The 13,594-nt window shown below is 38.7% G+C and overlaps 1 protein-coding gene across 1 annotated transcript in view; it reads right to left on the bottom strand.

The window, feature by feature from the left end:
* LOC129254672 (helicase SRCAP-like) overlaps positions 1–13,594 on the bottom strand; it is a 46,049-nt gene that overhangs the window by 12,177 nt on the left and 20,278 nt on the right. Inside the window, exons 16-28 of the mRNA XM_064111521.1 lie at positions 12,545–12,687; positions 11,901–12,120; positions 10,744–10,880; positions 8,576–8,762; positions 6,304–6,517; positions 5,753–5,959; positions 5,287–5,504; positions 4,321–4,462; positions 3,363–3,998; positions 2,946–3,040; positions 1,619–1,935; positions 748–950; positions 239–408 (exon numbers count right to left, since the gene is read on the bottom strand). Of these exons, the coding sequence (XP_063967591.1) occupies positions 239–408; positions 748–950; positions 1,619–1,935; positions 2,946–3,040; positions 3,363–3,998; positions 4,321–4,462; positions 5,287–5,504; positions 5,753–5,959; positions 6,304–6,517; positions 8,576–8,762; positions 10,744–10,880; positions 11,901–12,120; positions 12,545–12,687 (2,889 nt within the window). The remainder of the gene's footprint in view (positions 1–238; positions 409–747; positions 951–1,618; positions 1,936–2,945; positions 3,041–3,362; positions 3,999–4,320; positions 4,463–5,286; positions 5,505–5,752; positions 5,960–6,303; positions 6,518–8,575; positions 8,763–10,743; positions 10,881–11,900; positions 12,121–12,544; positions 12,688–13,594) is intronic.

Raw genomic sequence — 13,594 nt, 5'->3', positions numbered from 1 at the left:
CCCTGTCCAAATAAATGGACAGAACAATTATTTCACATTTTTGTCACCGGACATTTATTTTGCATGCACACTAGATGAATTACAGTGTAACCTGCAACAGAAAAACTTGCATCTTCAAGAGTGGTTCATGCTCACACCATCTTGCAGCATGCATATTGCCAGTTACGCTTTACTTTTAAACTGGTTATGAGAACAGCAAATTAATGGTATAAACAAAAGAAGTCTCACGACATAATACCTGTCTCTGCTCAACTTTAGTTGTACCATCCAGCCTGAGGTAGATATGACCATGGAAGTTGAGAAACCTTTCTAAGACGTCCAGCATCTTGGTCATTTGGGTAAAGATGAGAACCCTGGAAGTCTCCGCCTTCAGCTTCCTCAGTAACACATCCAGAGTCTGCAGTTTACCTGTTAAAGGCACAATACCACAGGCGCTTTAAACAACACCGTGCTCAAACCTAAATTCCTCATAGAATTCCTGGATTCTTAACCATGATTCAACAGTTTGATCAAATGGACTTGTAATATATACCTACTGCAATCATTAATGATTTGCTCACCTCTTTACAATACAAAATGTTATCAGTGTGCTTTCAAACATAAGTTAATGCACATTCTGCAGAAATTCTTTGACAAGGAAGATCAACTTATGCAGACTCTACTGCACACATGAAATTTACAAAATACATAGATGTTGATAAAATTGGAAAAATACAATTTTTGTAGTAAAGTGGTTGGTATACTCACCACAATCATATTGAATGAGTCTTAGTTCAGGCATGTCTAGTCTCATTAGATTCTCTATAGGATGTAGACACCAAGACCTAGGTTTGACCTCTGCCGTTAGTGTGTCTATCAAACTCCTCTCTTTATTCAGCAATGAAGGTGGTGTATGCGAGGTGTGCATGGTGATGAGTGGTGCTGAAACACGTGGAACCACAAAGGTGTACCTATAAGAAACAAAAGAAGTTATTTTCAAAGCTCTATCTCTTATTCTAACAATAAAAGCTTTCCTGTTAATGTATAGAAATGATAAAAAGCCTCATGCAAAAGATAGATTCACTTTTCGCATGAGATGTAGAATGTTGCTTATCCCCCCCCCCCCACCTTTTAGGGTTGTAGTAAAACTTTATACATATGACATAAAACCAACTATAAATTTTTTGCTAATAGTTCATCTTTTTTAAGCACTTGGAACAGCAGCTAAGTAGATATTGAACATACGTCTAACCTGTCTAACCAGAAAGCCCATTGATTTCATAAGGCATTCGAGCTTTATGTCATCTAGCTCTCTAGTTATTTTACTTTCTGGCCAGTGCCACAGCTAACATTCACAGTGTGGAGTTATGCTAGCATTGGTATTTTGGCCACTGATGTTTAACAAATCACCAGAATCGATTAGCATATTAAGCAATTAAAAATGGTCGGTGCCAGTTGAAACCATCTAGTCTCATTAGATTCTCTATAGAATGGAAAAATCTGACAAGCACTCTAATTACCACAATGACAAAGAAAGTCATATGAAAATTATAAAACCAATAGTTTTTTCATTCCCCTGAACACATGGCAAGCTGTTTCTGCATTTTTTCTGACCACTACTGAACAGTCCAACATATACCTCTTGATGATCTGCTGTAGTTCCTCAAGGTAGTCTTCTGGAGAGTGGAGGATATTCCTGAGATTCCTGGTCTTCTTATAGGCTACCTCCACTCTCCTCAGGGCATCTCCTACCAGCGAGTGATAGCAGTGGATGTTACCCACCCCATTGCTGAAGGGTCTTCTCTTACCAGCAGGTTTAGAGGTATGGTAGAGAGACACGGCTGTGAAGAGGTCTTGACCGTACACTGGTTTGGCATTGCAGCGTTGCTGATTGAAGGAGGCAATACGGGAGAGGCATGCCTTACGCTCATCCGCTCTAGCTTTGTCAAGTGATTCCTGTAAGTAAAAAAAATGCAGTCTTAGGAATAGGTACCGTTATAGAAGTGAAAGATATCAACATTCAAGGATCACAATGTATCATAGGAGAAACAGTTTCCAAACTTTGACACTTGACCAATAATTATAGACATTCCAAAATCTAACATTACTCTGAAGATTTTGATTTTTACAAAAATACTAAACACATGCAAAAGATACTAATAACCCTAATAATATTACTAACAATAATCTGTTTTTACATAGCACTTATGCCTAAAAAAGAACTGGGTATTTTGGAGCTATTGAAAAATAGGGGCCATACTTTGGGATTGATACACTGACCAGAACATCTCTGAGCATTTCACATTCTGGCATCTGGATCATTGAGAAATTTTACTTGTTGCAAAATATGCACTTAAATAAGCAATGTCTCCCAACTCGAGGACCGCATGAAGCACAAAACACAGCTTCAGCGACTCGTGTGTGGGAATTTTATCTCGGCTAGGACGACTTGATTGCAGTTATTGTGGTTAAACTGAGCCAAGTATTCTAGCCTCATATCTGAACTTGACAACAGTTCAGCAAAACACAAAAATAGTCAATTAGGATTAACAACATATTTCCTTCTTGTACTATCACACTTTGTGGGGAAAAGAGAGTTTGCTCACCAGTTTTGTTTTTACTGGGTATTCTCTTCAGACTTCAATAACATGACCATATTTATAACCTGTTACTGCCTGCCAGTCAAATTGCTTTGACTTTAATGCAAACAATGAATTATTTGACATTATATAAGTTAATCAAATGTATTGAGTTCATCAATCACCGAAATCAAAGTTCACTATTCTCATAGCAGCTTTTTTGTAGTTGTGCACAATACAACACATTATCTAGGCAGACTTGCCTATACATGTCTTCCTTTCTAAAAAGAAATTGCTAGTATTTTGGGTTCAAGAAAATATTCTTACCAAAATGCTGAAATACAGTATTTAACTTGTAAGGTAGAAACAGAGAGAAATGCAACTTACCAGATAGAGTGGTGATGATTTTCTTTTTCTTTCTGCTTTCTTGAGTTTCTCAGCTGCTTCTTTTGATTCTTTTGACTCCTCCTTTCCTGTTGACACTAAAAAAAAAAGAAAGATATAAATGGGCTGAGGAAAACAATCTAGAACTTCATTCAACCAGCGCACAGAATGCATTATTCACTGAACTCTAGCTCAATATCAATACACACAATGCCCCACAACTATTTTCAATCTGATGCAATCTCTCACTTGCATATCACCCATGTTGTGCATACAACTGTATCATAAAATTAAGATTTCTACATCCAATATTGATGACATTTTTAGAGTTCTGCCTGTATGATTTTTCTCTTTTATTCAAATCAATCTAATGCTGCAGTGATCTTGACCTTGAACTGTACATTCTGAAGGTTATCTCACCTCTAGGAGACACACCAGCCATAGTTGTCTTCACGGCCGGACTTGAAGCCCCAACCATCTTAGCAGCATTTGTTGCTTTCTCAGAGGCCAAGGGCACTGTAACAGTCTTTGTGGTAGGACTTGATGTCTTGATAACTCCCGACACAGGGCTTGAGGCATTGACATTCCTCGCTGCCTGAACTATGGTAATAGATGGACTGCTGGGCCTTGATGACGAGCTCGCACATGTGACAGTTTGTGTTGCTGGTGTTGTGTGCACACTCGCTCCTTTGGCATTGATCACAACTTGTTGCGGCTGTTGCTGCTGCTGCAGAACTATCTGTCTTTGCTGCAGTTGCAGAGGAGACTGACCAGCAGTGACCTTTGAAAGTTGTGAGGCTACAGCCTGAGCCTGGCTAGGGCTTACACCCTGTGCCGTCAACTGTCTTTGAATGGACTGGTGCAATTGCTGAGCAGCTTGGAGCTGGGCAGCGGTGTGTGACAGAACCATTTGTGGAGTGCCTTGTCTCTGTGCAGCCAGGGTTGGGGAGTTTGATGAACGCTGCGCATTAACAAGGTTAGCTTGGCTCGTAAGCTGGACGGCTGGCCGGATGATCTGCTGTCCTCCTGATGTTTGAATGATTTGGACGATACCGCCTGATGAATGAATACAGGATATGTGATATCAATTCATTGTCTCAAAACTACAAAAAAAAACTTTTTAAGGACATAAGTAGTACCAACATTATATATGATCATGACCGATATTTTCTTTACTCAAATGAAATAATAACAACTTCAGATAGTCATCTATCATGAATAGAGAGAATACATTGTTGTAACCTTACATGTGCTTTTAGTAACAGGAGAAAAACAAACATTCTCAAAAACAGAATACAATGAAAAAATAAATAGCTTATGATGGCAGATTGTCAATATCACTACAACTCTTTATACATGGAGAAAGAACGATGGTTACCTTGCGGAAGTTGTCGTATTTGGCCTGCCAGTAATCTCTGACCCGTTTGCTGTGCTGAGTTCGTTGAACCTGATTGTAGCTGTACCGTGATGGGTTGTGTAGTGATTAGGGAAGCTCGACCATTTGTACCAGCTCCACTCACCTACAGATACAAATAAATACAATATAAGGAATTGAACATGATTATCTTTAAAATTCTACAGGTCTGTTTCTTTATTATAACATGGCATATGGACAACATAATTTCTAGACAGAAAATAGGATAATATAATTTTATTTTTATTCACTGACCCGATGACCTGTAAAATTTGGAGCAGAGAATACCAACATCTGAAAAACTTCAAATTTGGAAAAATGTGTCTAATCAGAAAGCCCAGTGATTTCATAAGGCATTCAAGCTTTATGTCATCTAGCTCTCTGATTATTTTACTTTCTGGCCAGTGCCACAGCTAACATTCACAGTGTGGAGTTATGCTAGCATTGGTATTTTGGCCACTGCTGGTAAATGGATTAAACAGAGCCAAACACTGAGAAGACAAGGTTTTTTTTAACATGATTATCTCACACATTTTACAACTTTGTTCCTCTAATATCACGATAGCAGGGGGGGGGGGGGGGCTAACAAAAAATTTTCGACAGAAAATTACAATGAATATATTTTCTTTCAAATTTTTTTTCACCAGTCAAATGAAAGTTGATTTTGTCAGATCACTCTAAATCATCAGAAATGCATAAATCTTTCACTATGTAAAGGAACATATATTTTCAATTATTTGATGAATTGTGTTCAATCAGAAAAGGGGGATAATATGAAAGTTGGTTTGAATAAATATTTTTTTTCTATCATATGAATTGAGCACCCGTTTCCCCCTTGCCCCAATTTTGGACCATTTTGACAATTGTATTATGTTACAAAAGAGAAGACATGTAAGTATCAACATCCACCTGGAAGAGACAGGAGCCTACCTGCTGTTGCTGTAACAGCACCCTGCGCTGACCAAGAGAACTCACATTCCCACTGACAGTTCCAGTGTACCCAGGCAGCTGCTGCAGGGGTGTACCGCTGGGTACAGGCTGAGGGCTCTGGGAAACCAATGTTAGGGTACCCGGTGACCTGGGGTTGCTGATAGCTGTCAGCGAGACAGGAGGCGTACCAGGACGTCCCTGTAGGATCTGAGGAGTACCTGCTCGGAAAATACAATGTCACAAGTCTCAATGACAATTTCTTTAATTATTGGGCATGTCAACATGGATACAGGACAGGTTGAGGGTTTGCAAACCAAGGATCCAGTGACAGAAAAAATACTCATAAGTGCCTAAAAACCTACATCTTCGTTTATGTTTATACAAGGTTCGCTCAAACAGTAATCCCCAAAACAGGTACCAATAATTAATGGTTATTTCTCTTACATTGAGTGTAAACATGGCTTACCTTGTGATGGTGTTGATGCTCTTGGTTGCAAAGTGACCCCTGAGCTTGACCTAACAAGGACTTGAGTTACCCCAGATGACCCTGGTGTTCCTTTGCTACTTGGAGAAGCCACCCTCACCATCGATGGGGAACCACGCCCGTGTATATGAAGAGCTGATGGAGAAGCTCGGTCACTGGGACGATTCACTAAGGACGGACTAGCTCTTGCTGTAATTTAAAAGAGAAGTAGAATGCTGTGTGCAAGTCACAAGTATTTTTTCATTAAAAAAGATTTTGCTTGCATGCACAAGTCTTTTAAACCACCAAATACCAACACTGCTTCTGACATTACACTTGCCCCAAGGTATCAAACAGAGTCAGACGCACAATCCATAGCAGCCTAATGGGTCAATGCCTTGGATTAGCATATATAAGGTAGACCACATTTAAATCAATATTACAGCTCTGCACTAAATAAGACAATCATACAAATAAATAATCTGTACAATCATGTTTTTTTGTGAAAATTCTTTGAATAAAACATGTTAAATGACGAAAATGGAGTGTCTTACCTTCTTTCTGAGCCTGTAGAGCCATGGGTGATGGATAGAGCTTTCCTGGTTTGACCTTGACCTTGGGAGGTCTTGATGGTGGTTCAGGAGCACTGTCTATCTCCTCAATCAGCTTTCTTGGTGTCTGAAGCTGGCAGGTCCTATGGGCCGCATAGGCAGGCATTGAGATCTCCAAGTCTGCGATGCACAGGTTCAATGCTTGTAGGCTTACTTGCTGTGGAGCCATGGAGAGAGTACACATAGAGAAAATGATCATGAGAACAGTCATCTGAATAAGGTACATGTTCATGACAAGGGAGGAAGAATAGAATAATAGCAGAGCTGCAAACATTGGGATGATAGAATCCAGAAGATTTTGCGGAGGTATCATTTTGTGAGGGAGCGCGCGGACGAAATGTCCCACGGACGGGAGTTTTGGGTAGCAAAACTCATTAAGAAACAACATTTGATAGTATCCGACAGCTGTCTAAACCATCAAAACTTTTGGCACATAGATTAAATGCACATTAGAGAGATTTCATGAAATGATGAATTGTCTGTCATTGACTAAAAAAATAAGTTCAAGCTTCAGGCAATACAGTAGAAAATAAAATGATTCACAAAAGAATGCATTCAACAAGAAAATACCTTTATTGTCCAGAGGGGGAAAGGGCTGCAGTAGTGGAAGATGAGCTTGCCTGGCCCTGTAAAGACTTATATGTGGCCTGTTTAAAGTCTCTGAGGGCCGAGGGATTCCTGTGAAAATTGCCTTTTTGTAGCAAGCACGCACAGCCAGCCAGCGCCAGGCTAGCTCACTCACGAAAGAGAAAATGTTCGAATCCGATCAACCCAAGTAAAAGTAGGCAAAAAAAATCTCCACTTTGCTTCTGTTCTTCAGGATTGTCAATAAAATTATTCCTAAAAGTCAGGGTGTAATTATAATAGTAACCCATCGTTGATCCACAGTTTCAGCTCGAATAAAGCGCACACAAGCTTCCGAAAAATGCATCGGACTTCCCTTCTCGCATAGCCTCCTGCCGCGGCGCAGTCTGCCGGAGACCAGGCAGTGCCGCGCCGGGGCGCGTCGGGGGGCATAGGCATGGAGTGCCGCTAAAGTGTTTCCATCACGCACATGCACATTGCAGAACCAGAAAAAAAAAAAATTGCTTGTTAGACTAATTCACCAGTCGTTCGGTAAAATTATCTTCATTTACATTGGAAATCAATGTACGATTATACAAAAACTGGTAAAAGTAACTGGGTAAAATGAAAATGTGATAAGGAGTTTCCACGTGGGTGTAAAGGGAGTTGAACATGCTAGACTCGTAAAACAGTCGTTTGTATGAATTTTACAATTTAACAGCTAAAAATCACAATTATCCGGGAGATTTTGGCATGGGGTCGGGAGAACGGGAGATTGGATCGAAATCCAGTATTCTCCCGCAGGATCCGGGAGACTTGGACGCTCTGTAATAGGTACCTGCCAAAATATTTTTGATTTTGGCTTTTCAACACAAAGTTATGTATCTGAATTAACTTCCCCATGAGTCTAATTGACACACAGTCTCAGGGTATTGGAAACAGATCTCTTATTCTGTGAGGTCGGATAGCACCCATCAAATCATGGTCAGATTAGTGGGTGCGCTAAACCTCATACAAACAATTCAATTTGAGATGTTTTAATAAATAACAAGATAGAATACCCACACTGCTCTATTTCACATCACTGACATACATTTATTCATGGCATACTAGACACAAGGAAAGGAAAGGGATAACCTACAAAAAAGGGAAACTTCAACATCCTTGCACTTCAGCATTTCACCAATTGTTGAAAAAAAGAACAATTAAAAAAAGTGGTACACCTCTGGGAGTCTTGCCTGCATTGCAGTTAAATACAGCAGCAGTGCTAACTGAAAATGTCAATGAATAATATATCAAACAAAAAGAGGGGAAAAAATCCATTAACAACAAAATCCTAGTTTGTTCACCTATAATGACCCTTGACCTTGACTTTGAAACTTTTGTCGTTCATCTTGGCAATTTTGAGGTGGCTTTCAGTGATTTCTTTTTTCAACCTTTTCTTCTCATTGAGACATAAGTTAAACATAACTGCTTGTCTATTCACAATCTTTAAACCTTTTTTTTTTAAATAAATGTAATAACTTGGTCCCAAGTGTTGGCGACAAAGTTGTCAAGGTGTATAGAGATCTGCAGAAAAAATTAATCCCTATAAGAGGAAAAGCTGTAAAAATTGAGAAGTACTTCTAGTACGAAGCAGAGGATATAATACCTTGAGTGGGTTGTACTCCATGGCTCTGTGGACCAGTGAAGCTGTATAGTAGAGGATGCCAATCATGGTAAATGGTGAAACTATTGGTCTCTCTTCAAACAGATCTGGATGGTTGCATACCTTACGCAGCTGCATCAGAACATTGATCACACTCATGAAGTGACCAGTGCTGAGGGTTTCTTTGGTTCTGGGTAAAAACAAAGTTGAAGAAAAAAATAATATATCCATAACCAGTCTGAGAAAAAGACCCACTTCATAACATATCAAATATCAGACTCATTTGCATTCAATCAATCAATTTTTACTATTCTCAAGTTTCATTCAATTTAACCAAAATGCAAGAACCTTAAAAAAGAACCCTGGCAAAAATGACTAGTATCTTCCATCCTATCTAATGTTTCTGGCGCAAGTCGGGCAGTGTTTTCCTAACAGCCTTGATCAGACAGTACGAATACAATGTGGTTCCTTTCACGTGTTGTAAAACACACTGAAGCCAACAAATGGAGGATGCATCATTTCAAAGGCATTTTAACATTGATTAATCAGCAGTAACACCAGAGCTGCCAACATTGGGATGATAGAATCCAGAAGATTTCGCGGAGGTATGATTTTGTGAGGGAGCGCGCGGCGAAATGTCCCACGGACGGGAGTTTTGGGTAGCAAAACTCATTAAGAAACAACATTTGATAGTATCCGACAGCTGTCTAAACCATCAAAACTTTTGGCACATAGATTAAATGCACATTAGAGAGATTTCATGAAATGATGAATTGTCTGTCATTGACTAAAAAAATAAGGTCAAGCCTGATTTCAGGCAATACAGTAGAACATAAAATGATTCACAAAAGAATGCATTCAACAAGAAAATACCTTTATTGTCCAGAGGGGGAAAGGGCTGCAGTAGTGGAAGATGAGCTTGCCTGGCCCTGTAAAGACTTATATGTGGCCTGTTTAAAGTCTGAGGGCCGAGGGATTCCTGTGAAAATTGCCTTTTTGTAGCAAGCACGCACAGCCAGCCAGCGCCAGGCTAGCTCACTCACGAAAAAGAAAATGTTCGAATCCGATCAACCCAAGTAAAAGTAGGCAAAAAAAATCTCCACTTTGCTTCTGTTCTTCAGGATTGTCAATAAAATTATTCCTAAAAGTCAGGGTGTAATTATAATAGTAACTCATCGTTGATCCACAGTTTCAGCTCGAATAAAGCGCACACAAGCTTCCGAAAAATACATCGGACTTCCCTTCTCGCATAGCCTCCTGCCGCGGCGCACTCTGCCGGAGACCAGGCAGTGCCACGCCGGGGCGCGTCGGGGGGCATAGGCATGGAGTGCCGCTAAAGTGTTTCCATCACGCACATGCACATTGCAGAACCAGAAAAAAAAATTGCTTGTTAGACTAATTCACCAGTCGTTCGGTAAAATTATCTTCAATTACATTGGAAATCAATGTACGATTATACAAAAACTGGTAAAAGTAACTGGGTAAAATGAAAATGTGATAAGGAGTTTCCACGTGGGTGTAAAGGGAGTTGAACATGCTAGACTCGTAAAACAGTCGTTTGTATGAATTTTAAAATTTAACAGCTAAAAATCACAATTATCCGGGAGATTTTGGCATGGGGTCGGGAGAACGGGAGATTGGATCGAAATCCAGTATTCTCCCGCAGGATCCGGGAGACTTGGAAGCTCTGTAACACCCAACTCCAAAAGCATTGGAATAAAGTGCTTTACATTCCTCTCAATTTCTATTTTCACAAGCCAAATACATGCATGTAACAAAAAAAAAAAAAGTTACTATGCATGCGCTTGCCAATATTTTTATTTAAATGTCAACTGAAGTAAAGTCCAAAATAAACAGCAACACATAGGACTAGATATGAGGATAAGCACAAAAAATTTGAGAATTTTTGTTTTCACAACACTAAAAAAACCTTACTACAGGTTTTCATATGCATAGTCCAAAAATATAAACTTTTTACAGTTTGGTGAATACAACTCCTGGGTTCCAAATCAATTCATGGAAAACAATGTGCAGATATTCAGACCTAGATCAGATCTACAAGATTCATTTGGGAAAGCATGTTTCGTTAAAAGTGAATGGCATCATGACTCAGTATATCTAGTATTCTGATACTCAATTAGATGAGATATAATTTTCATTTTGCAACTTACTTTGTTTGGGCCATGAAATCATCATAGAGATACCTCTGTCTCTTGGATAGCCTACAACGGATCACATGCTCATACTTCTGAGGAAGCTGCTTCTCTACTTGACTTTTCAGTCTGCGTAATAAGAATGGTCTCAACACCTACGGATCCAAACAGGCAAAAGAATTCATGTTCATATTGCAAAGCTCATCAGAAGGTGCAAACACATTTAAACAAACAACTCAATACATATACTCATGACGATTGCTCTTATTCCCTATTCTCAAGACATTGAATAAGGGTTAACCATAACTGCACTGGGGGTGGGGCCTCTGAGGCCAACATTTTTTTTTCAAAATAAATCTGTTAACGTGAAAAGCTCTCATTTTGATGCTCAATTTTCTTCCCCTTCTGGTCTCACTGATTGGTTGAGACTAAATTTAAGACCAGGGTTACTTAATTATACAGAATTTTGAATGTGTGACCATAATTGCGCAAAAACATGATTTTGTTTTAATTCAAAGCTGAAATTTATAAATGTATAATATTCTTTTACTATTGTTATTATCATTATCTTAATTATAACCTTTGTCACTTCAACAGCCTTGATCAGACAGTACGAATACAATGTGGTTCCTTCCACGTGTTGTAAAACACACTGAAGCCAACAAATGGAGGATGCATCATTTCAAGGCAGCTTAACAATGATTAATCAGCTGTAACCCACCCCAGCATTTTCAAGGCACTACAAAGCCTGGCAGTACACTATTCAGTAAGGGTTAAGAACAAGTCTTGGTAAAGATAACAGGGAGGGTTAAAGTTTGGCTATCTATTGAGGTTTTTATATTTGGCTCTAGTCAACACATTTTCCCTTGCAGGAACTGTTGCTTGAGTCAGTTATAAGACTCACAACAAAAATCAGTGCCAACAGACAATGCTGAGCAGTCAAAACACCATAAAGTTATACTGTTTTTAAAAAGCTCAATTTTTTGCAATAGTGAATTTTCACCTCTAGCGCATGCAGTATCTATCAAATGATTTCTTTAAAGATTGTTAGAAGTTACATCGGAGGCGCAGCAAAAAAGAACATGATTTTTTATATGATATTAAGTTTTCAGAAATTGCATCGGAGCAACTCCCAAGGATAAGTTCGAAAAAGGACATTTTCACATACAGCTTACCTTGTGCAACCTGCGTATAATTCCTTCGTTGTACTCTTGCGTTCCTTCAATCATACCTCCTAGGGGATTGGAGAACCATTCCTTGAACTCTCTATGGGACTGGAAGACATGAGGCATAAGGAAATGCATGAGAGACCATAGCTCCATCAGGTTGTTCTGCAAGGGTGTGCCTGTCAGGAGGAGTCTACGCTGACTGCTGAAGTTGAGCAACGTCTGCCATCTGTTCGCAGAAAGGAGCAACAACATAAAGATATCATAAAGCAACCATCAATTCACCTTGCTCAATTGAATTTTGATATAACAATGTCCTTCATCTTTTGGATTATGGTTTTCTTCAAGATGACCTGGGTCAGTCTTCTGAACAGGATACCTCATCTCATTCCGGGGCATGATCCACAGTTTGGTTTCGCCGAGAGCAAATCAAGTGTAGTCAATCCATCATTTCAGTCTTCTGCAACTATAAGCAAACATTTATCAAACCTTGACGATACATAATTCCTTTTCAATTTTGAGTTGCCTACTTGGCAGATAAAAATGGCACCAGACTTATAAATATGGTAACCATAGGTTTCCATAGCATTACCGTGATGGTGGATCTCTATGAAATGGGCCCAGTACACAATAACCAAATCAATTTGACTTACCTCTGAGACTTGAAGTTTTTGATGTTCTGGGCCTCATCAAGAACCAGATACTTCCATTTTTTCCTTCGGAATGACTGGTGGTCCTGAATGACTAACTTGTAAGATGTAATGCAGATATGAAAGGCATTTGATTTGGTCCAACCCTGTCAAAGAATAAGAAATACAAGTACGTAATATAACACCTGCCCAACCAGCACTAACTTCAACCATTAAAGGACAAGTCCACCCCAACAAAAAGTTGATTTGAATAAAAGAGAAAAATTCAACAAGCACGATACTGAAAATTTCATTAAAATCGGATGGAAAATAAGAAAGTCATGACATTTTAAAGTTTCGCTTAATTTCACAAATCAGTTATATGCACATCCCGGTCGGTATGCAAGTGGGAGAACTGATGACATCACTCACTCATTATTTGTTTTGCATTTCATTATATGAAATATTCTAACTTTTTCCTCATTGTCCGTTAAACAAAGTTTTATTTCGCCCTGAACATATGGAATCACCACTGTTTGACATTTTATGGTTCAGTCAAGTTGGTCCTAATGTCAAATCTGTAAATATTGAAATATTCTATAATTCAAACAATAAAAAACAAAACAGTGAGTGAGGGACATCATCAACTCTCTCATTTGCAAATCACTGAGTTCTGCATATAACTATTTTGTGGAAAATAAGCGAAACTTTAAAATGTCATAACTTTCTTATTTTACATCCGATTTCGATGAAATTTTCAGCAATAAGCGAAACTTTAAAATGTCATAACTTTCTTATTTTACATCTGATTTCGATGAAATTTTCAGCAATATGCTTGTTTGATTTTTCTCTATTGATTCAAATCAACATTTTTCTGAGGTGGACTTGACCTTCAACAAAGAAATTGATTTGCAAATGATACTTTAATACTAAATCCCTTAAAATCAACCAGTTTTCATACCCCATGAATCCCAATGGCAAGAAGTCAAGTAAGAAAATTTCCACTAATAACAAATCCATGGTGAAGTTTTAAAATAAACATGTAATAAGATGAAATTTCACAGGCTAAAGTTA

This window comes from Lytechinus pictus, chromosome 2 (assembly GCF_037042905.1).
Source record: "Lytechinus pictus isolate F3 Inbred chromosome 2, Lp3.0, whole genome shotgun sequence".
NCBI lineage: Eukaryota > Metazoa > Echinodermata > Echinoidea > Temnopleuroida > Toxopneustidae > Lytechinus > Lytechinus pictus.
The sequence above is the reverse complement of the archived record's forward strand: the minus strand, read 5'-3'. Positions and strand labels throughout refer to the sequence as shown.